This window comes from Heloderma suspectum, chromosome 4, assembly GCF_057233095.1.
Source record: "Heloderma suspectum isolate Gila_16-S chromosome 4, 16-S_ref, whole genome shotgun sequence".
In the NCBI taxonomy this organism is placed as follows: Eukaryota; Metazoa; Chordata; class Lepidosauria; order Squamata; family Helodermatidae; genus Heloderma; species Heloderma suspectum.
Window position 1 is genome coordinate 221,875,672 of NC_139461.1, and position 22,935 is coordinate 221,898,606.

General features: G+C 42.0%; 1 protein-coding gene and 1 long non-coding RNA gene across 4 annotated transcripts in view; one reads left to right on the forward strand and one right to left on the reverse strand.

Annotated features, from left to right (window-relative positions):
* LOC146348108 (uncharacterized) overlaps nucleotides 1–6,968 on the reverse strand; it is a 79,876-nt gene extending 72,908 nt beyond the window's left edge. Inside the window, exon 1 of the long non-coding RNA XR_014790529.1 lies at nucleotides 6,772–6,968. This is a non-coding gene — a long non-coding RNA (uncharacterized LOC146348108). The remainder of the gene's footprint in view (nucleotides 1–6,771) is intronic.
* A 58-nt stretch (nucleotides 6,969–7,026) lies between these two features.
* Nucleotides 7,027–22,935, forward strand: part of MYSM1 (Myb like, SWIRM and MPN domains 1) — a 28,379-nt gene continuing 12,470 nt past the window's right edge. For 2 of the 3 annotated variants that reach the window (XM_084852372.1, XM_084852374.1), the window contains exons 1-12: nucleotides 7,027–7,119; nucleotides 9,085–9,160; nucleotides 9,859–9,929; nucleotides 11,250–11,327; nucleotides 11,803–11,829; nucleotides 12,205–12,283; nucleotides 13,036–13,134; nucleotides 13,393–13,440; nucleotides 15,263–15,999; nucleotides 18,161–18,291; nucleotides 19,775–19,878; nucleotides 21,000–21,077. In XM_084852372.1, coding sequence (XP_084708498.1) covers nucleotides 7,049–7,119; nucleotides 9,085–9,160; nucleotides 9,859–9,929; nucleotides 11,250–11,327; nucleotides 11,803–11,829; nucleotides 12,205–12,283; nucleotides 13,036–13,134; nucleotides 13,393–13,440; nucleotides 15,263–15,999; nucleotides 18,161–18,291; nucleotides 19,775–19,878; nucleotides 21,000–21,077 — 1,599 coding nt within the window. In that variant the 5' untranslated portion in view covers nucleotides 7,027–7,048. The remainder of the gene's footprint in view (nucleotides 7,120–9,084; nucleotides 9,161–9,858; nucleotides 9,930–11,249; nucleotides 11,328–11,802; nucleotides 11,830–12,204; nucleotides 12,284–13,035; nucleotides 13,135–13,392; nucleotides 13,441–15,262; nucleotides 16,000–18,160; nucleotides 18,292–19,774; nucleotides 19,879–20,999; nucleotides 21,078–22,935) is intronic. The other variant, XM_084852373.1, reaches the window with a different exon arrangement.

The following is a 22,935-nucleotide window of genomic DNA, read 5'->3' on the forward strand; positions in this document are numbered from 1 at the left end:
GGGCTCTCTGCTGCGGCTGCCTAATGTGAGACTGGCAGCCACATGCAAGAGGACCTTTTCCTTTGCCGCCCCTCAGTTGCGGAAAGACCTGCCGGTTGAAATGCGCCTGCTGACCTCGTTGAAGGTTTTTAAGCCTTTAAAGGCATTAAAGACTCTATTATTCCGGCAGGCCTTCCCTTTTTAGAACTCTTGTTCCTTCTGCTGACTCTTGTATACTGTTTTTAAGCTGTGTTGTTTTATTGTTGGGCTTTTATTTTTTATTACATTGTTTTTAGTTCAAAGTTGTCTTTAGTTATATGTTGTTTGTATATATTGTCTGTGTGCTTTTATGTAAGTGGCTTTTAAACTTTGTATATTGTATTTTAATGTTTTAACTTTTGTAAACCACGCAGAGAGCTTCAGCTACGGGGTGGTATAGCAATGTAATAAATAATAAATACTTTTCAATTTCTAGCAGGATCCATTCCAAGGATCTGGAATGGGGGTTAAATGGAATCAATAGACTAAGGCTGAAATTCCATGCATGTTTAGACACAAAAATGTCCTACAACTCCCAGCATTCCCCAGCCAGCATGGCTTGCTGGGGAACGCTGGGAATTGTAGGACTAGAATGTTGGGAGTTGTAGGAGGATGGCTGGCTGGGGAATGCCGGGAGTTGTAGGACTTTTTTCTGTCTAAACACGTATAGGATTGCACCCTAAATCAGGGCTGGTACGTTCACCACCTGATGGGTACAGCATCAAATGATGGCTTGTAAAATTGAGAAAAGCGTAATAGATAATCGCTACAGAAGAATTTTCACATCACCCTATGCCACCTCTCAAATGCAAGGGAGTCAGTTTCCACATTTAGCTGAGAGTTATCGAAAAAGGAAACTTTATGTGATAAACATGTGTATGCAAACGAGTCCTTAGGACAGGCATGGAAAATGAGCCCAAATCAAAAATAGCATTTCTGAAAGATGCTTAGGCAAGTCTGCAGGGGTTTCCAATAGCTGTTAGGCTTCTAAACAAAAGAAGCAATAAATGAGAAATCAGTTTTTGACTTATCTGTACGCAGTTATATTTTAAAATAATCTTAGATGATGAAAGCAAATGTGTGCGCGTGTGCGTTGCAGCTCATTTTTCAGCCACAAGAATGAAAACAAAATGGTTTTGTTTCTTAGGAATTTTTTCATGCTCATAGGAAAGGTTACTGAACTCTCTTCTATCAGCTGGAAGACTCTTGATTTGAACCACTAGATGCAGCCATCTGCTACCTGGACCAGAAAATAGTTGGGTGGGGCGGAGCTCTGCTGTGTATGCAGTAATTGTGTTTGGACTCTGTGACCCAAATAGTTGGGTCTGAGCTATGCTGTGTATACATGCAGTACAGAATGCTCCAGGATGTGCTGAAATCTGCCTTTTGAGCTACAGTTTGTAGCAATGGGCAAGAGGGCTTTTTCTATAGTGGCACCCAGCAAATGGAATGCCCTGACACAGAAGGCCGGGCTATCTTCCTCCTTGCCTGCGTTCTATATTTTTTTATTACTTGTTCTGTTGTCATTCTTGATTTATATACATTGTGCTCCTTGTTCTTTTAGTACTGGATAGTGTTTCTATATTGTTATAATTGATGTTAGCCACTTTGGGCAACCCCATTTGGTTGATAGGGGGAAGTGGGGTTACAAATATTACTATAAATAAATAAAACAGCTGAAGCTATAAACCATGTCTTCATGGCCGCAACTACACAATATTCAACACCGAAAGATAGAATTAATTGAATTCATGGCGTCCTGGCTGTAGTCCCATGTGACATGTTGATTTCAGCAAGGCAGGATTCCTGTATCAAACATATTCATACGAATAGATGCAACCCAAAGTAATCTGGGGTCAAAGCTAGTCACCATGTTACTGCACTAGATCAATACTTCTTTGTTTAGGTGCCAGGAACTGTAGTAGAATTAATTTGATAGCTTAAACTTAATGTATTGCCACACATTTTTATTTAATGAAAACATTACACTGGCTGCCTTGAGATTTGCTCTTAATAAAGCCAAATTGTACTTAATTATGTCTCTTATTCCTGCTGTTGTTATTTATTACAATTATGACCCACTCTTCCTTCAGTAAGCTCAAAGTAGTTTCCATCAGGCAGTCTCCCATGTGGGTGCTGGAGAAGGCTGAGCGAGATATGCTTATGCTGTTAAAGGCACTCACACCATTCTCAGGGCCTAAGTTAACATTTTGTCAACCATTTTATAATAACTGATCTGGAAAGATGCTCCCAAGGAAGCATTCATGATTTCAGTTCTCACTAGTTTTACATATGAAATGTCTTTTATGGACCTTGGAAATAGATGTATGCTATACTGGTAGTAAAACCTATCTCCAATACGAGATAAATTTATGATAGGGAAATTATCTAATGTAGACACTGGTCACTAGAATACAATAGATATATAGACACCCAGCTCCATTTACATTGTTGTGACATTATTTCATTTATGTTGGTATAGCTAATGAATTTGGGTTCCCAAATATCACTTACTTTCATTTTTCCTTAGAACACAATTATTATTTTACAGCCTGGTTCTATGCAGGTTTTACTTGGAAGTAAATTCCACTGGGTACAGTGGGCTTATTCCCAAGTAACTGTGCACAGAACAATGTAAAAATCTCCAAATCTGCTAAACCAGAACTGCAGCTCCATAATGTCATACATTTGCATCTAAGCTGAAATACAATCCTATGGCCCCGCTAGTCAGAGGCTAGACGGCCACAGGATATGTCGGTTCCTGGGAACCAACCTTGGAGCCCGCTCTACAAGGTTGGTTCCCGGAGAACCGACACCCCCCCCCCCCCGTGCTGCTTTGTAGGCAGCGCGGATTGGACCCGCACTCATATGAGCAGTGCGCAGTGGTGAAAACAGGGCATTCCCGGGGGCGGGCAGAAATGCCGGTACGACATATCATATGTGTTGTCTGGCTGCGGCTTCCCACGCTCCAAGGTCCCGCAGCTAGCAAAAGCAGGGTGGGGGGAGTGAGAAGGAGATCCACGCCTCACCACTCCTCCTGCCCTGCACTGGATAGGTGGTCGACCCCGGAGTTGGAGGTGACTGTTGATCCACATAGGATTGCTCCCTTAGTGTGCAATCCTATCGGAATAGGCAGCTGCCTCCTAACTCAGAGGTGACTGCCTATCCAATGCAGGGCAGAAGCACGGAGGGGATCGTCCCCTCCACTCTTCAGCTGCCCTGCATTTGCAGCAGTCTAGCCGAAGGAAGGCGGAGCGGGGAAGCAGCTGCTGGACGATACACAGGATGTGTTGTACTGGCATTTCCACCTTCCCCACCCTGGAATGCCCCCAGGAACTCCACATTTTCGCCGCTCCGCACTCCTCTTCAAAGTGCAGAGCATGAGGCTGTTCCGAGCTGCCTGCGAGGCAGCGCCGGGGGCGGGGCGTCCTCAGGGAACCAACCTCAGAGCACGGGCTCTAAGGTTGGTTCCCAGAAATCGACGTATCGTACGGTCATCTAGCAGCTGACTAGCGGCCATAGGATTGCTCCTTTCGTGTAGGATATTCTGGACTAGACAAAATGGCTTTAAATACAATTACTTCATCTTAATTAACAGCACAGTTTTATGAAGTTAGGCATGCCTAAACCCACTGAAATCAATGGGATTAGGTGCATCAAACTGCACGCAAACTAACTGTTTATACCATTTCCCCATTACAGATAAAAGCTATTTGACCCCAAGATCTCTTTCCTATTTATCACAGTCATTTTACAGTTACTTACACTGAATTTCATTTGACATTTTGTTGTCCATTCATCTGGTTTGGAAATACCCTTTAGGAGTTTTCTACAGTCTGCTTTGGGTTTCCCCAGCCTTAATAATATGGTGCCAACTTCAGACTCAGCTCACTTCTCACTCTTGACCAGATAATTTTTTAATGTTAAATAGCAGTGGTCCATACAGATCCTCATTTCCCTCTATACAGGGAACTGCTTCCTGTTAACCAGCTCTGGATCCATTTGGGAATCTGTCCTCTTATCCCAGTTTAATCCTTTGGTGAGTAACTTTTATCAAAAGCTTTTTGAAATTCTAGGTTTATAGGAATTTCTGGGTCACGAGCTTTTCTACATGAGGCATTTGTTGTGCACGCATTATTCTCTACTCACGGCTGCTTATGGGTTCTTTAGATGATATTGTGACTCTACCATTTCACTTCTGTTTTTAAATAGCACTTCCAGCAAGTTTTTTTTAAAGAGAACATGTCGTATTTAAAGAATGTGAAAGAAAACACTTTTTCAACTTGTGTAATTGTGCTATTCCACTATACCACAGTGCCACATAGAGGTTATGTAGCAGAAGAGCAGGAAAGGAAATGCTCTTCATGCAGTGCTTGGATCTCAGTTCTGCAACAAAACTGAAAGTAGCTATAATGTATGTATGTATGTATGTATGTATGTATTTAAAATATTTCTTGGCCACCTTTCAAGGCAGAAGCCCGCCCAAGGCAGTACAGAGCAATAAAATATATAAAAACAGTTAAAATATTGAAAGTGATAAAACATAAAAACAATAAAGCCAACAATAAAACCAGCAACAATGTTCACAGCAGTAACAGCAACAATAGCACAGGCTCTCAGGGAAATCATCATGTGCCTCTCCTTTTCTAACATGCCTTCCATCCTCAGACAGAATGAGGATGGGATGTGCCATGTCTGGATCCAAAGTCACATTCACTTCATGCAGTGCTCACTCCAGAGACTCTTTACAATTCTTGACAGCCTTTTCTAGAGCTGAGTTTATCTGACTCCACATGTCAGATAAGTGTCTCCACATGCTCTGGAGAAAGTTCCACCAGCAGCCTCCTTGGTTCTCACTCACAGCTGCTCAAGGTGCTTTTGTTGTCCTGGAGGAACTCGCTTGCTGCTGGCATTTCCTCTCCAGCTCTTTGATCACATCACAGAGGATTCCCATCTCATCCAAGAGCCTGGTGATGTTTTCATTCTCCTTCTCATCGATTTTTTTTCTCCCGAACTCCAAACTGGGACAGCCAGGAGGACTTCTTCTTTTCAAGGAACTGCTGCATTTCCTGAAAGGCAGACATGCTCCTCAACTTCCCTGCTATTAGCCACTTCAGAGACTCTTGGTTGCTTTCCCTGACAGCCAATCACTGAGCTATAATTCTCTCTCTAGAGATTGAAGCTGAACCTGGATGTTTTCCTTATATTCTTGAGAAGCTTCCTCCATAGGAAACACATTGTGATCTCGGTGTTCATTGGATCTGTCACACACTACACAGATAGTGGTGAAATTATCCTTGCAGAAGAGCTTCAGGGGCTCCTGATGCCTCTCACACATACCCCTCTTACATTCCACTCCCTTTCCTTCTCAAGTCTCTTGACGATCTCTACAGGATTCGCCAGTTGTTGGCTCGGACTGAAGCTTCTTTCCTCAACGGTTTCTCTATATTCAGGGCAGGAAGGGTCTGCGACTGTGTTAGACTCTTCCCAGCACCTGATGAGGCAGGATTGGCAAAAGCTGTGCCCGCAGTCTATCGTCACTGGCTCTTTCAAATAGTCCAGGCTGATGGGGCAAGTAGCTATTAATATAACGGATTAATAGCCTCATGTAGAAAAGCTCTACATGTTTGTTCATACTCTCAAAGAATTCCAGAATGCTGGAGAGGCAGGACTTCCCTTTGCAGAAGCCATGATGGTGATTGCCTTGGCAATGCTTGCCCTCATCCAATAAGGCAGCCAATATTAATAAATATGGGCAATATCCAATATTGCTGCTGCACTTCCACTCATTCCATTGTGCCAGCAGGACCCACAGCTAGCACAATGGGGAGTTAGCACTGCCTCAAGCAACTGCGGAAACACTTGTTTCGAGATCAGGACAGGTTAGTTGAGCTCCCTTTTGTGAACTCCATTGTCCTGCCCCATTTCAGAAATGAGTGTTTCCAGCTTTTTAAAGAACCGCTAACTCCCTAACCCGCTAACCGCTAACTAGCAGCGGGTCCTGCTGACACACCGGTAACATTTGATACTGCCCTATTTTGTTAAAAATGCAAAAATTTCACATTTGAGTTCTTTGACAACTCCCAGGTGAATCCCTTCAGCCCCAGTGGATTCTGACACAGGAATGAATTACAGCTTAGCGGAAGAACACATGCTTTATACGCAGAAGCATTTGGTCCCTGGCATTTCTAATTAAAAGAGCTGGGTAGTGGGTGTTGGAAAAGACCTCTACCTAAGACGCTGGAGAAGCATGGCCAGGCCTGGTAAACAATACCGGGCTGGATGGGCACAGAGTTTGACCTGATATAAGGCACCTTCCTCTATTCTTTTGGCTCCAAAGTGTCACCCTTTTATCACTCCTGTTTGACAGAGCTCCTCAACGGGACCTTGGCTTGGCTTCCCCGTTAATTACTGCTGCCACCAGGTAAACTTCTGTTTGACGTTAGTGGAAATGCCAGGCGCTGTACAGCATTCAGAGGTGATACTGTCTCTGCCGGAGGACCCTGTCTTGTGTCCTATAGTTTTGCTCCGGCTGTTCCCACTTTTCCCGTCTTTATTAAACTTCGTTGTACTTTTATGCTTTTATTTTGTAAGCTGCTTTAGGAGCTACAGCTGAAGCTGATGATTTTTGATAGATAGCTTCTCTCCCTCTCCCTCTCCTTCCTTCCTTCCTTCCTCTTTTGCGCGCGCGCGCACACATTAAGCACTCAGAGATATCATACACACCCACGCTCCGGCTCCCTCTCATCTTACCACGGGCCTCCTTCCCGCCGCCTTCGCCGCTTCCACTCCGCTCCACCGGCCCCCTCTTGATTTTCCAGAGTCCCACTCGCTGTCAGTTAAGGGCAAGTAGGAAGGGCAGCAGGCCCTTCCCTTCTCTTCTGGCGCATGCTCAGATGTCTAGAGCGGCTTGCCGCCTTCCTGCGCCGCCATTGAAGCTGGGCGTCTCTGGCCGAAGCCTCGGCAGAGGGCCGACCGTTGACCCCGCGCTTCCTGTTTCGTTCCCGCGAGATCCGGCGGAGGTGTCAGTATGGCGGCTGTGGAGGAGTTAGATGTCGACGTCGAGGGGGACGCGACGGCTGTCGGAGAAGCGGGGCCGGGGTAAGCGCGGGCGAGGCGGGCGTCGGGGTCTCATCCAGGCTTCCAGCCCGGGAGAGACGCCTGCGGAGTTGGCCCCGCTTTCCGCGGAGAGGCTCTGGGTGCAAGGCGTTTCCTGCAGACCCCTGCAGCACGGCCCTTCCTGGCTCAGCTCGGTCTCGGCTCTGGCCAGGACCCCGCTGGGGTTCCTGTTGCCCCGGCGTGCGGGCTTCTGTTTCATCTTCCCGGCTCCGAGCATCATTCTGGTCACGCTCATACGGTCAGTTTAAACCGGGGATGGGAAACGTGTGGCCCTCCAGATGGTGTTGGACCGCAACTCCCATGAGCGCTCACCATTGGCTATGACGGCTGGGGCTCATGGGAGCTGCAGTCTGACAATGTCGGGACGGCTACACGTTCCCCACCCGTAGTTTAAATCGATCCGTTGCCGTTGGGTGAAGGCTAGGGGATGGCCTGCTCTGTTCTCACAGCCAGAGCGTAAAGTGAGGAGTGAGTGAGGGAACGTCCCTTCTGCTCCGTCTGAGGTGCTTCCCCAGATGAATGCTGGGAAGCCGACAGAGGAATACTGCTGGGTATCTTGATATGAGGACGTGTGGGATGTGCACGTAAATAGTGTGTGTGGATAGTTCAGGAGAAAGCCACAAATGGTCATCACAAGGGTCATCTTTCAGCCTGACTTACCTGAATAATAAAAAGTGCTTGCTCTTATTTATGCGAGCTCAAACTTGTTAAAGTTGTGAACGTAGAAGCAGGTAAGGTATGGGATGAATGGAAGGGGCATCCCCTCATCTCCCTACCTGTATTCACCAGAATCTGTTGGAATATGCACTACCGCTCATCCCTGTGAAGCATATTATGTTTCCCATTCTCTATACAGCCCTAATGAATAGTCATTTTGGTCCTTTCTGCTCTGCAGAATTTTGTAGAGCTAACCACATGGAACAGTTCCCCCCCTAGTCTTGGCACAACTATACAAACTAACAGAACTTTTATGGATGTCCTTCTCCCCTATCCTTCACATAGTTCAGACAGATCAACCTACAGGGTCAGTACCACAGCAGTAACTGTGAATGTCTTACTTGGGTTTTCTGAATAATTTTATAGGAACTGTCTTTTTGAAGGGTTGGCAAAACAGATATACGACTTAGCAGATAGACAAAAGGGCACCTCTTTAGGAGGCAAACCTTAATGTAAGAAAATTGACTTCTAATTTTCAAGCATTGCTGACGTTTATTTTTAGCATAAATGTCTTGAAGATAATGTCCTAACTAAGCTAAACAAATTGAGGAACCAATATTTTATAGAAATTCTTCTTTCAGCAACTTTTGAATCAGACAAATATCTCTTTAATATATTTGACAAGTGGGCCACTTATTTTAAAAATCAATATTTTCACATGGTGGAATTCAAGGGGGTGCTTTACACCACTGCTGATTCCCTTATGCCCCATCAATTCCATTGTGCCAGTGGTCCTCACTGCTTCCATAATGCCAATTTAGCACTTCTGGGGCAACCTGAAACGAGCAGAAACACCAGTTTCTGGAAGGAGGCAGGTTGGCAGTACTCGCATAAAGGAGCCTCCTTCCCTAAATCTCCCTTGCGTAAGCGGTGGGCATAGTTGTGCACCAGGATCGGTGGGACCCACTGCTTGCAGAAGGGAATTGGTGGGATGGAAAGGAATCAGCAGGGGTGTAAGCACCAATAGTCTCAGGATTCGATTCCCTATTAACATCATGAGGTGAGGCATTAGATGGATATGTTACAAAATTATAAATGTCTCGGCACTTGTAGGTTTTGCTGATTGGTTCTATGCTTTCTTGTACAAGCAAGCAAAGTGATAGGATCTGGTACAAGGCTTTGGACTAATGCAACGTGTGACATAAATCGAGTATTAAAGTGTTCATTGCAGATTCTGAGAATCAGTTCGTATTGTGTGGGTATTTCTGATCTGTGACTGTTTTATTGCAGAAGCTATGAAAATCCATCATCCAGCTTACTCCAAGACCACTACCTTGACTCAACTTGGAGAACTGATATGGCTCTTGTAAGTCAGCTATAAAATAAAATAAGCTGCTAATTTTGAGAGAATCTTTGAATGTGTTTTTAAGACATTTTTGTATCCTAGCCAGTTCAAATACATACTGGGATCCAGAGGACCAAGGGCAGAAGAAAAATACAACTTGTGCTCTTCCATGCAGAGAAATTCAAACCTTTGAACAAATCTCTAGCAGGCTTATGCGTACATCTCTGTATGCAGGCTAACTCTTCTATACATAGTTCTTTTGTAGGTGACTGCGCAAGGAAAATTGCTGATTTATAAGTGGGAAAGGGTCTCCATATCTTGGCCATGAAATGAAAGCAGAAGTAATGTCTATGTTCATCTTTACAATGGGTTATATCAAATGTTAGTCCTACTTAGAGTAGACCCATTGAAATGAATGGTACTTAAGTTAGACTAACATTGGATACAACCCAATATACTTATTAAATTCTTTACCTGTGTTCTTTTATCCCATTTTTAAAGAAAGGTATGGGTTTTTAGGTGTACTTATTAATTGATTCCTATTAATATTTCAAATCCAAGCTTTACCACAAGTTCCCTGAGTGAGTTTGAAAATCTGTACCTCTTCACTTCAGCTCTGCACCTCAAAAACGGGAAATACTAACCTATCTACCTCCCCAGGGTTGGTGTGAAAATTAATGTATCCAAATTGGTACATAACCAATTATGTTTTCTCTTAGCCATGGAGTCTTGATAGCACAATTAGTGAAGAAAACAAGGCTGCCATTGAGAAGATGTTGTTGGAAGAAGAGTATCCTTTTCTGAGTAATCAATATGAGAAAATAGAATCTTCACCCCAGTAAGAACGGAGCTATGTTGTAGGTTTGTGGTTAGCAGGCAACCATTAGTGATTAAAAATTGCCCCCTAACAATGCAGTGTTGATTTTCATCGGTTGCCAAGATAATACTTTCAATGCCAGAAGCCTCCTGCTTCTTTACTAAAACAAGCTCTGCCGTTTTTATTTTCCTTGTGACTAAGCAAGACCCAGTAAGTTAAGATATTTGTGAGCTTATAATGTTTGTAGTCTTATTTACAACATTGCTATACTATTTTTCTCTCTTCTTGCCCCACAACATCTTTGAGAATTATATTACTAAAACACTGGGTCTTTGTGTTTAAAACCAGATGAGAAGAGAGCACATCTGGTTTCAACATGTTTTTGCAGCTATTGATGGCATTTGAGCTCAGTTTCTTTTTTGTACTTTCTCTTTTAAAAAAAAAGATTCAAAAGGTAATTCCATAAGGATGTTAACACTATATATCTCATGGGTGGGCTTATAGTGGGGGGAGATACATTGTGACTTGGGGTCATTTTTTTAAAGCTTACTTTATTTGAAGGGAAACAGACTTCTCTTTTTGGGGAAGCAGCATCCCTGTATTAGAAGTTTTGTTGATGCTAACTTGGCAGAAATTGTTTTTGGACTGTATGAGAACTTTTACTTTTGCTAAGAGATTCAATACCAGGAACTATGCAAACTAATGGAAATAGTTCTGATGCTTTTAGTTTCTGTGACAAGTTTAAAAATGTAACCGCTACAGAATTTTGTTTAGTAAATAAAACATTACTTGCACTCCAGGAAACATAGGGCTGAAAGGAAAATTGCCTAAGTTCAGTCTAGATGTTGAACATCGGGGCAGGCATGGGGCATAGAGAGACTGGGGTAAGATTGTATGCATGCTGTTCTGCTTATATACTTGCAGACTTGCATAGGTGGTATCATGTAGGTCACAATCCTAAATACAGTAAGGGCACAATTCAGTGCATGGTTAGACTGAAAGAAATCCTACAAAAGGGTATGCTGGAAGTTGTAGGAGTTGTTTTTGTCTAAACATGCATAGGATTGCATCCTAAGCCTCATTTGACATACTAGGGATTACTTCTGAGTAAATGTGCATAAAATCTTGGTGTTAGCCTCTCTCTTTCTTCCCAGGAATCTGACTTTGTGCAGCTGTTTGCAGTTGTGCTATAGCTAATTATTGGATTGCAGTGATGGCGTTTTAGTACAAGAAATACACCAGTGTGCAAACACATCATTAACAATGCTTTAGAAAGTCCTTAACACATTTCAGATACTATCTGTCTAGTAAATCACTTCCAGAAAAAATTTGGCATGAGCTGAAGGAAAGTGATAAAAAGTGCACAAAAAGGTAACGTCTATTGTGTGGAGGCTATATTTTATTTTTAAAACATGTATACCCCCTGTCTTTTCTCCCAAGAGTTCAGAGTGGCTAAGAACAAACATAAGAATTTGTAAAAAATAAAAAAAAATGATAGTTAAATATACCCTTTCAATTGACAATATAAACACTGAACATTCAAACATGAAAATGCAACTGCAGTTAGAATATTTAAAATATTTTTTAAAAAGAGCTAGAGATTAAAAACAGCAGTTTAACATCACCTACCAAATGCCTTCCTAAAAGGGAAAGTCCTTATGACCTTCCAGAAGCTCATTGCTGAGGAAGTGAGACTGGCCCCCTTTGGAAAGGAGTTCCAGAGCCTAGGTGCAATGTGTCATTTAATCACATCAGTATAATTTTAAATATGTCAGAAGGGGGAAAATGTGTTAAAAGGCTTACCATATACATATATAATGTATTTGTCTTGTTTTGTACTTTACAGTCTACAAAAGAAAGAAGCAAAAGTCATGTATGTACTTCTAATGCTACATCTAAGTGTTAAGTGGGCATATTGTATATATATTTGAACTCAGGTTGACCCTTCTAAAAAACCCTACAATAATTGAATTTCTTGCACTGATTTCCTTGTAGCATGTCCATTATCTTCTAAACTCAACTTCTTTTGTAAAAACAAACAAACAAAACATATTTGGTACATATAAGCAACAAACTTAATATTTTATCTATTTTTTAAAAGACAGATGACTAAAATGGTGTCTGTTTATGCTCCATTTCAAAGTATGCTATTTATGTGCATGTTAATTACAGTGAATGAAGTTAAATTCACAAATGTATAAGATTTTAGCTCGTTTTTGTTTTATTTTTGCTTTATTTTTTCTTTTAGGTTACGTTCACCTGCAAAATCAACTAGTGGATCACTAAAGTGGACAGTGGAAGAAAAAGAGCTATTTGAACAAGGACTGGTAAATGTCACCTATGGTTAAATTAATTAGTTTTTTTTAAAATGGTGTTATATACAATTGTATTTTTATAATTATATTTTATTCGTTTAAAATGGAACAAAATGTTGTGTCGTGCATAGCCATCCCTAAATGTTAATACTAAAATAATTGCATGCTGAATGAAATTCCTGCACAAGCAACTAGGGATTTCTGAGATGATTTGCCAGAGAAAGGAAATAAATTACTAATTCTTATGTGTGGTATTTTCTCTGGGTTGTATCCAGTGGTGTCCTTCTCCTGACAGAAGGCTCTAATCCAGCAGAAGTTTCTGTCAGTGGAATGGGAAAAGAGCCCGCCACACCATCATCCACATTTTTCCAAAGGATTCCACAACTCTCTGGAGCAGATTTGTGGGGGTGCAGGGGAATCTGCAAAAATCACCTCCATCCCCATTCCTCTGATAGAAGTCGATACTGGATCAGAGAGTCTTTTGTCAATGGAGGGACATCTTTTGTGAGTTTAGCTGCTTAATAGGACTCTTTCCCCGTGGGCTCATATTGCCTGTTTCTTTTCGTTCAGTCTCCCAAAGCTCTTAGCCTGATACTTTAGCACACTTGTCCTGGCAAAAAACGGTTACAAGGTGGGAGACGGAAGTTGGTTTTAGGAAGCAAGTGATTTCACTGCTGTGGGATTGACAGAGGTGTGTACCCTAGCAGTTAAAACCTCAGGTAGGACAGTAAATTGATATAAATTGGATTTATATTTTCCATTAGGCTAAATTTGGCAGAAGATGGACAAAAATTGCCCTGATGATTGGAAGTCGCAATGTTCTTCAAGTAAAGAGCTACGCCAGACAGTACTTCAAGAACAAGGTAAACTTGAAATAAATTTGAATTGGTTGAGTAGCAAACCTTGGCAACAAATAATGCATAACTTGATCAGAACCTTGGTCTGTAAGTGTCAACTTACAGACCAATTTACAGACCTCGCAACAAATTATTCTTGCTTTCACTCCTAGTTTCCTTCATATTAGTTGACCACCTGAATGTCTTGTGAGCTACCCTTGTCATTGTGCCCTGATTCTGTTCATTTATGTTTTTTTGCCTTTTTTTTCTCCCTGTGCCTGCCAGCCCACTGTTCCTTTTACTAGTTGCCTTACATTGCAGCTTAGATCTCAGGTAAGGTCATTCTAATGTTCACCTGCTTTCTACCACAAGGACCCTTAAATCTCCTTGTGGTTTGCAATTAATTTTTAACAAGAGCCATTCTTGAATTGAGCATGAATTGAAGAGGCAGCAACATCCCTGCCAGTCTTTAATCCCTTCCACCCCAGCATGAAAAAAGACCATCAGAGTTCTCCCTTATCCACTTGTGCTGCTCACTTCCTTCTTCTTTCTTCTTGGCTCAGATACATGAGCAGCTGAGGTGCATAAATGGCGAACTATTACAGAGTCTCTCTTGCTGTTTACATTCAGACAAGAGAGCCTCTTGCCTATGCCTGAAGTATATTGGAGGCGGAATCCCTGTTGAGGGCTGAATTGGGCCACTATTTCCCTCTCCTTTTCCTAGAAACTCAAGCAGTTGAGTTGAGCACTAGCTCATAGGATCAGTCTGCTGGGGATTAGAAGGAATAGAAATGGGTAGATTTTCTGGTAGGCAGAGTTGGATGTAATAGTCTTTGCATACCTTAAATTTTCCCTGTTTGTTTAGTTTGACCTTGGGGTGTGGGGACAAAATGCTGTTTTATGACACCTAGATATTATGTAATTCTGATTCTGCACGTGCACCCCCCCCCCCGAAAATGGTGTCCACATGGGACAGGGGATTAGTACTGGGTATCGATACTGAACCTAGGAAACTATACTGCCTTATACTGAGTCAGATCATTGGTCCATGCAGCTCAGAATTGTTCATACTGACCAGCAGCAGTTCCCCAGGGTTTCTGATGGGAGTCCTTCCCAGCCCTACCTAATGCCAGGGATTGAACCTGGGACCTTTGGATGCAAAGCATATGCTCAACCACTGAGCTGTGGCCTGTCCCATACTTTGCTACTTCAGTTTAGGAGGCAATCTTATGCATGTTTAGACAGAAAAAAAGTTCTACAACTTCGAGTATTCCCTAGCGAGCAATACTGGCTAGGAAATGCTGGGAGTTGCAGGACTTTTCTGTCTCTAAACCTGCGTAGGATTGTGCCCTTAGTTATGTTTCCAGACTGATTCTTGAAACGCTGGAATACCTGCCACTGTTGTATTGGTTTTAGTTGCTTGTAAAATGCTACTATTAAATTATATAAGTATCTAAATGTCACTAACAATACTGTACTGTTGTTTCTGTATTAAATATGCTTCCATGCAAATACATATTTTGAATTTCTAGAGTAGTCTGTATATTTCGAAGTGATGTATAGGTTTCTTAAACTCTATAGTAAGACACATGTGATTTCTTCTCTGTAATCAAGAGCGCAAACAAGTTGTTAGCTGGCAAATGCTAAGCTATGATATTTATATGATTAGTTGCCTGTTTCCTTTGTGAATGTCATTATTTTTAAAATACATGTTCCACAAAAATAGAACAATTGAAGGGGAGTCTTCAAAGCCTTCAGATCAAAGGGATTTGAAAGAGGGCATAGCTTTCATTAAGACAAAACATAACCTTTTAAATTAGTAGCTAGAATGAATGGGTGAAATCCAGTGTTATGTGAGCAGGCTTCCACTCATACAATGGGATTCTCCTCGCCCCTATGGTCCCAAGGAACCCTGAACAGATTTAGTGGCATAGCAGGCAGGGGCTGCAAGGGGAAGGGGAAACTATCCCCACCTCCCTGTTCCATTCTGTTGGAAGCCATTCTATTGGCTGGAGGGATTAACTGGATACCAAACTATATCCAGTAATTATATTGATAGCTAAGAATTGATTGACACTGTTAACTAATATTTTTTTTCATTTGCACTTTGTTATTTTGTCATGCTTAACTCTTCTTAATATACTTACCTGTTAAGGCAAAAACTGATGGCTCGGAAAAACTGGACCAACAGCAGTACGTCAACATTCCTATTCCCACTAGCAATGTGGATAACGAAGGGAAGGTGGTGTCATGGACATCTACACACTTAAGAGGTCGGGCAGACCCTAATCTAAATGCAGTAAAAATTGAAAAATTATCAGATGATGAGGAAGTAGATATTACAGATGAAATGGATGAACTGCTTTCTTGCGCATCTCAGCAAGAACCTGGAAAGTCTGAAGTACTGGATATTCCAAAGAGTCCATCTGGACAAAGCAATTGGAAAGAACCCATTTTGGAATCTGCTGGACACAAGTCTACAGTTCTCTTCACTGCAAGATATGTTCCAAAGATGGAGCAAAGCGCAGTCGAGAGTCCAGAGACTGCAATGTCATGTTCTGAAGATAGTGGTCATGGACCTATGAAATCAGAAAATCAGAAGTGTGACAGAACAGGAACTTCTGATGGTACCAGTTGGTTTTCTAGTCCAGAGCTGTGTGGAGAACAGAGAGACTTCACTGATAACAGCATTCTTTTCCATCCTTCTGACCAACTAGAAGAGGAGAATCAGATGGATTCAGAGGAGCTTAAGCCACCTGATCAAGAAGTAGAAATAGATAGAAATACCATATTAGAAGAAGAAAAGCAAGCAATACCAGAGTTTTTTGTGGGGCGTCAGGCAAAAACACCTGAGCGCTATCTGAAAATTAGAAACTACATTTTGGATCAGTGGTAAGCAACTTGTACATTAGATGAATTTAAATACCCAATGGGGAGAATATAGGCAAAGCAAGAATATGTATATTAAGTATACTTTCTTTTCACAATTCATCTTTTTGACCAGTGATGGCCAATTTCCTCATAGAGCTCAGCTGGTTGATGACATCTTCCTCTTTGAGCCACTTGACTGGGGTGGGTCATTAGCCAGTTCCAAATTGTGCAGCTCCAAATTGTGCATTATATGTTGCTGTTGGCTTGCTTAGAACACAAGACTCTGGTTTTTACCTGGGTGGGTGGACAGCAGTGAATGGAACTAGTTGGTGGGCCAGATATAGGCTACTGGCTGGTGGTTAACTATCTCCATTCTAGACTACCACTATCATACTACCAAGATTTGAGGAATTTCTGGGGTTGTAAGTAGATTTTTGGAGTAGTACAAGAAATTGTGCTCTCAGAGTGGTTCCGTTCATGTTTATGTCTTCACGTCCAAACTCTAGAACACAATCATGAACAAGTTTGACGGGGTGTGATAACCTGGAGGCAGGGTCTGTGAGTTTGTGTGTGTGTGTTTATATATGTGCCCTTCAGGTAGACATGTTTACTGAAAACTGATCTATGCACAGTTCAAGAACTGTTCTTTATATTTGGTTGGTATCTACCTAAAGGGGGTGCCTTCTCCCATACCTTCCTGCACAATTGCGAAGATCATGTTCTGTGGTTCTTCTATGGGTGCCACCACCAACAGTGGTGCGATGGGTGGCTACCGGGAAAATAGCCTTTTCTGAAGGAGCTCCCTATCTATGGAATGCATTTCCCAGGGTGATCCAGCTGGCATCTTTCTTGTATACATTTAGACACCAGGTTAAGACCTTCCAACAGACATTTAATCTCTAATCTGTTGCTCTGATTATTAATTTTACTGCCGGCTCCTTAATATACTTAATGTTTAATAATTTATTACTTTGACACTTTTATTGTTGTATTTTTTGTTTTTTTTTTCTTGTTTTGTTTTTTATTATTGTAAACCGCCCCAACTGCACAGCCGCTTGCCTAAGTTTGTTGTCACAAGGACCTGAATTGAATTTGAGACATTCTTTCAGACTGATTCTGTGTTGATGTTACCAATAGCAATGAGAAGCGTAAGCAGATTTGTTTATTAGATTTGTATCTAATAAACAACAACTCTAATAAATAAATCTACTTACAAGCAGCTGTGCTGTATTTGAAAGATGTCTACAAATGCCATAGGCAATGCCTATGAAAATTAGACCATCAGTGATGAGATGCGTCTAGCCTGTACAGCGAAGGTTCATTTGAAGTATGTGTGTTCCATGAATATCCCAAATGTGATGTGTCTTTATGGTAAAAGTTGCGATGCAAACTTACTCATAGTTAGTCCCACTGACTTCAGAGAGTCTTTCTGGGCTATATGAGAGAGTCTCTCCCAGGTGATTTGTCCCTGTGCATACAGTGTGCACTTGGAATAAGCAGCTTGTAGCCAGGCATACACTCTTTTCCACTGCTTTGCTAAGCTCCTGTGCTATTATGTGGCATATTTACACCACAATCCTGTGAATGCTTATATAAAAGTAAGTCCTTCTGTGTTCAGCGGGACTTACTCACATTTAAGCGTGCCTAGAATTGCAGCCTTAGGGTGCAATATACAAACTGCTGAGGCTTGTGTATTGGCTGGGCTCACTGTATGACACAGAATTCCCGATAAGGGTTTTAAACAACAGATTCAATGTTATTACAGAATGTATATTCAGTAAATAATTGATTTTGTTCAGTTTTTCAAAACGCTGGCTTGTTCTGATAAGATGCCAAAGTTTTACAGATATTAGCAAGCAAGCAAATACTTAAAAACAAAACCTGTTGGAGATTTAATCACCTCTAAGTTGCTACAGATAAGATTAATTGGAAAATGTTGAGTATAAACAGTATTGAATGACAATGAGATTGTGTTGCTCAATGAATCTCCAATACAATGACTTACAGCTCCTGACCTGTAACTACTATTGTGTGTGTATCTTTGTGTGAATGGAATGGATCAAATTTAATAGATTCTTGCTATGTATATAAATTATGACATCTAAAAATATCAAATAGTGTAAACTTGATTGCCAAGTGAAGGCTTCACCTATATTTTATTTTTTGTTTGTTCTTATTATAGGGAAAGAATAAAACCAAAATACCTGAACAAAACTTCAGTACGCCCAGGACTGAAGAACTGTGGTGATGTCAACTGCATAGGGCGGATACACACATACCTGGAATTAATAGGAGCAATTAACTTTGGATGTGGTATGAAGAAAACGTCAATCTGTTTAGCTTTACATTCATATCCTACTGTTTAACAAATCTCAAAACAGCTCGCATCATTCATAAAGACAGAAATTCTATTAACACCTTACAGTTTAGAAACTAAAACCATAAAACAAATGGACCCATAAATGGGGGGACAGATTTAGAATCAGAATTTTAAAAACTTAAAAAGTTTTAAAACATGTTCATATCCCGCACCTATGGAACACCAGAAAAATAGCAACAAAAGAGAAAACATGGCCAATGTGTCAGTCCAGCTGATTCAGGAGCTCGAACATGATTATCCTCCTTATTCTTCCAGTTACACATTTTACCCAAATGTTTGCCCTTTCTTTGCTACATTGTAACAGTTATTTGGCTCAGATGTAAAAATACGCATGTCAGAAAATTTAGATGTATTTTTAAGCTAATTACAATTCTTTTGAGCCTCTTACACCACTGTGTGTAGTGTCTAGTAACAAATGACTTGATTTAACAGGTGGTGTTTAGTCATAAGGAGTGTGGGATCTATTGCAAAGGCAGTCAACTAGGGCCAGGTAATACTTAGCTAGCTGATCTGCTTCGGCTGCCTCCCCAGATGTTGGGAGTCTACAGGCACTTAGTTTCTGTGTCTATGGTTTTCCAAGCCAGTCCCCTCTGTTACTCTTCAAAAACCCCTTCTCTACCCCTGCTCATATTCATTACCTATGGAAAGCCAAAAAACAACACTTTTTTGGGCTCAAAGCAATGCGCTGGTCCTGGTCAAATGCAACCTTCAATTACCAGAGGCAGGACATTGACCTGGCTTAGCTAAGAATTAACATGGGGTCCCTACACTGCAGTGTCTGATGAAGAAGGAGGCCCTGCCACAAACATTTGCAGTGTTCCCTTCTCTTTTGTTTATGTGTTCATGGTTTTTTAAACGCTTATTACACTTTTCTAAGAACCCAGCTGCCTGATCTACACCATATGGGCCTAGCTTCATTTCTAGATGAAGCCATTAATTTCCATGCTTTCTTCACTTTTTTTTTTTAATGGTTGGTCTTTTTTTCCTGTTTCTCAAGACTTTGGGAACTAATTGGACCTATTGCTGACAGAAGGAAGAAATGTGGCCTAGATGCTAATGCACCATGAAATCTTGACCCTACCTACTCTTATATTTACTTCTTTATCCCTCTTTATTCCCTGCCCTGGTAGGATAGTCTGTGTGGCTCTCTACCAATCCGTAGCCCTTTTATTCTCTCCTAGGTTGATTCTGGAGGTCATGTGGATACCTCATTATGTATGTGATTATTTGTTTATTCCCCCCATAACCATCATGTTGTAAGGAAACATGTTAATATTTATCTTTAACTGGCTGGTAGAATTTCAAATAAATGCAAGAGTAAAGTGGTAGTTTGCTTGAGACCACAAGGTTGCTGGCTTTGTGTATATCTGTGTGACTTGTAAACTGAACTGCCACCTCTCTTGTTCATTTTTACAGAGCAGGCTGTATATAATAGACCACAGACCACTGACAAAATGCGGCCCAGAGAAGGCAAGGACACTATAGATGCATATCAGCTTGTGCAACGGCTGCAGTCTATGGTAAGATGAAAATCAATGTATGTGCCACTAAAAGTTTCTCCTTTGTAATTCTCTGGCTTTTGATCACTTTCCTACAGTGTGTGGTTTACTTTAACAACATATTAGTGATGGGAAAGCAAACCCAAGTACATTTTCTTATAAACTTTGCTTAGATCTTTCTAGGCTTAGGGAGCAATCCTATCCAGATAGGTGGCTGCCTATCCAAAGCAGGGCAGGAGAAGCATGGAGGGGATGGTTCCCTCTGCACTTCTCCTGCCCTGCTTTTGTGGCTAGACATGGGAGGATGGAATGCCCTCAGCCACGCCCCTTTTCGGCTGCTCCGCACTCCCCTTGCGGAACGGAATAACGGAACGGAAGTTGGGGCTCTTCCACACTGCCTCCAAGGCAGCGCGGAAGTGGGGGGAGGTCATTTCTCTGGGAACTGGCCTTGGAGTGCAGGCTCCAAGGTCAGTTCCCGGATAACAACATATCCTATGGCTGTCTAGCAGCCATAGGATTTCTCCCTTAATAAATTATATATTGCACTTCTGCACATAGTACTAGTCCTGCATGGGGCTTATTAAATTATATATTGCTTCAAGAAAGAATATTTTCCAAATACATAAAAAGTACTTCTTTACTTTAAAGCCTGTGCATTTCAGTTCAGTGACTGAGGAAAAGCCAAATAAACATTTTTTTTAAAAAAAAAAAACTGAAGTACATAGGAAAGATACTTGATATATGAGGCATGTGTGTGCCAGTTACTGCCTACATCAGTCACACTGTTAGTATGATTCAGGAATATATAACAGGGTAGTTAATTCTCCATTGATAAACAAAAGCTTTGGCCTCTGCTTTCCAAAGTGAGTAAACTGCAGTGCTGGTTGCCTAATTCTTATGAGGAAAGTGGCTATAGGCAGATGATTCGCTGTGGGCACAGGTGTTTGGTAACTCATCTTGACACAAGTTCAGAGAATATGTCAGACCAACCCAGGTTGACCAGTGACCTGTATACACCAGTTTATTAGGAGTTTGACAATCCACACCCTGGTACTCTGCAACAGTTGTGCGAATTGGCCCTATAGTTTAAGAAACCTTGCTGCCTTGAACAGACTTGTTGGGTGTGATTCTATTTGATACAGCGTACAAGGAGACGGCGAGTCAGAGACCCATGGGGAAACTGGTGTGATGCCAGAGATTTGGAAGGACAGACTTTTGAGGTAACGTCACTTTAAATTCCTTTGATATTATTTTAGAACTTGCTAAAGACAAGTGGAACTTGCAGTAAAATGTTGTACTTATTTAACAATTGATTTGATTTATATACCACCCTTGAGCAAGTCCTCAGGACAGATTATAAAGAGGTAGAGTGAAATAAATTTAATCAAACTTATTAAAGCAATACCACTAAAATGCCATAGTATAAACAAGCAGTATAAAATCAGGCAGCAGAATTAAACACCATTGTGTTTAATTGTATGGAGGATTTAAAAGCCTGAGAAAAACTTTAAAAAATCTTTGCTGGCATCAAAATGACATCAAGATAGGCACCAGATGAACATGGGGCAGCATTGCATACAAGAGCATTGCACAGTTGGGGTGCCACCACTAAATAGGCCCTTTTCCCTGTATCCATTAGTGCTTTGCTAATGGATTCCTGCCACCTACTTTTGTGAAATTCTTTCCTCTCTGCAAAAGAGGCATTGTTTTTTCTGCGTCTTTCTCAGGGAGGAGGAGAATTTTAAAGAATGTTCTAATGGGAGTGAGGAAGCAGGGGTTCCGTCTCCCTTATTCCATGTACGAGGTGGCTCAGGAGGCCTCTGTCTTTTCTACTTCTAAAATGTCTCCGCTACACTCTCACAGCTTAATGGAGATCTTCACAATCGGCTTTCAGCTCAGCAGCAGTTTCTGGAATAGCCAACGTCACATGGCCGACCCGGGCACTGCTGCTGCACTGAAGAAGCCTGAACAGGAAGAGTACTTTGCAGAGCAACCTGCAAGCACGAGTGGGACTTGTTTTAAAGTTCTTTGCAAGGAGGAATGAGACAAGCAGCAGAGGGACTCATTGGCAGTGGGACTTCGCAGGCAGGAATGGGACTCGTTTTAAAGCTCTTAGAACTTACGAAATCTTCTGTTCCTGCTTGCAACATTGGAAACTCTTGTTTGCAGCATTAGAAACCCATTAGTTTCCATTTCCACTATTTTTGCCTGTCAGGCAAGGCTGGTAATAGAGGGTATGACAGAGAGTTTAAAAAAATTAGTGCTATACCTCATTTCAAGAACCTCATGCGAAGACTCCCTCCCTCCCTCCCTCTCTCTCTCTCTCTCTCTCTCTCACACATGCACATGCACACACACACTGCACCCCCCTTCTCCTCCTCCTCATGCAATTCACAAATCACCCAAAGCACACTCTTTGCTCAGGAGGGAAGTGGCAGCAGCTACCTCCCTGCCGGAGTAGGGAGAGCAAGGCGAGCAACATTGGCTACTTATAGCCAACGTGCCTTGAGCTTGCAAAACACTCTCCCTGGCCAAGCAGTGAGGTGGTTGCAGCCGCTTTCCTCCCAAGCAGGGAGAGAAGAGCCTTTGCAAGCACAGGGGCACCAGCTGATAGCCAGCATACCCTGCACTTGCAGAGTACTTCTCCTGCTCAGGAGGAAAGTGGCAGCACCCATCCCCTGCCTGAGAAGGGAAAGATTTCACCGTATATCTGCAAAGCACTTTGCATTATTTTTGCTCAAAGGGAAGCAGCAGCAAGCACCTCCCTGCCCAACAGGGACACAAGAGCCTTTGCAGGCACAGGGGCACTAGCCAGCACTTCCTGTGCTTGCAAAGTACTCTCCCTCTTGGAAAGGAAGCAGCAGCAGACATCTCCCTGCATGGCAGGGGAGAGAAGAGACTGCAAGCATAGGATATACAGTATGTGGAATGTAAAAGGAAGGAACACACGTACGCGCGCGCACACGCGCACACACACCCCCCCCCCTCAGCCAGCTCCTAGTAGTAATGTAAGTGTCAAAGCCCCACATCCTGAAAATTCCTCCGAAAATTCTCACACTTTCCCACAATTTTCATACG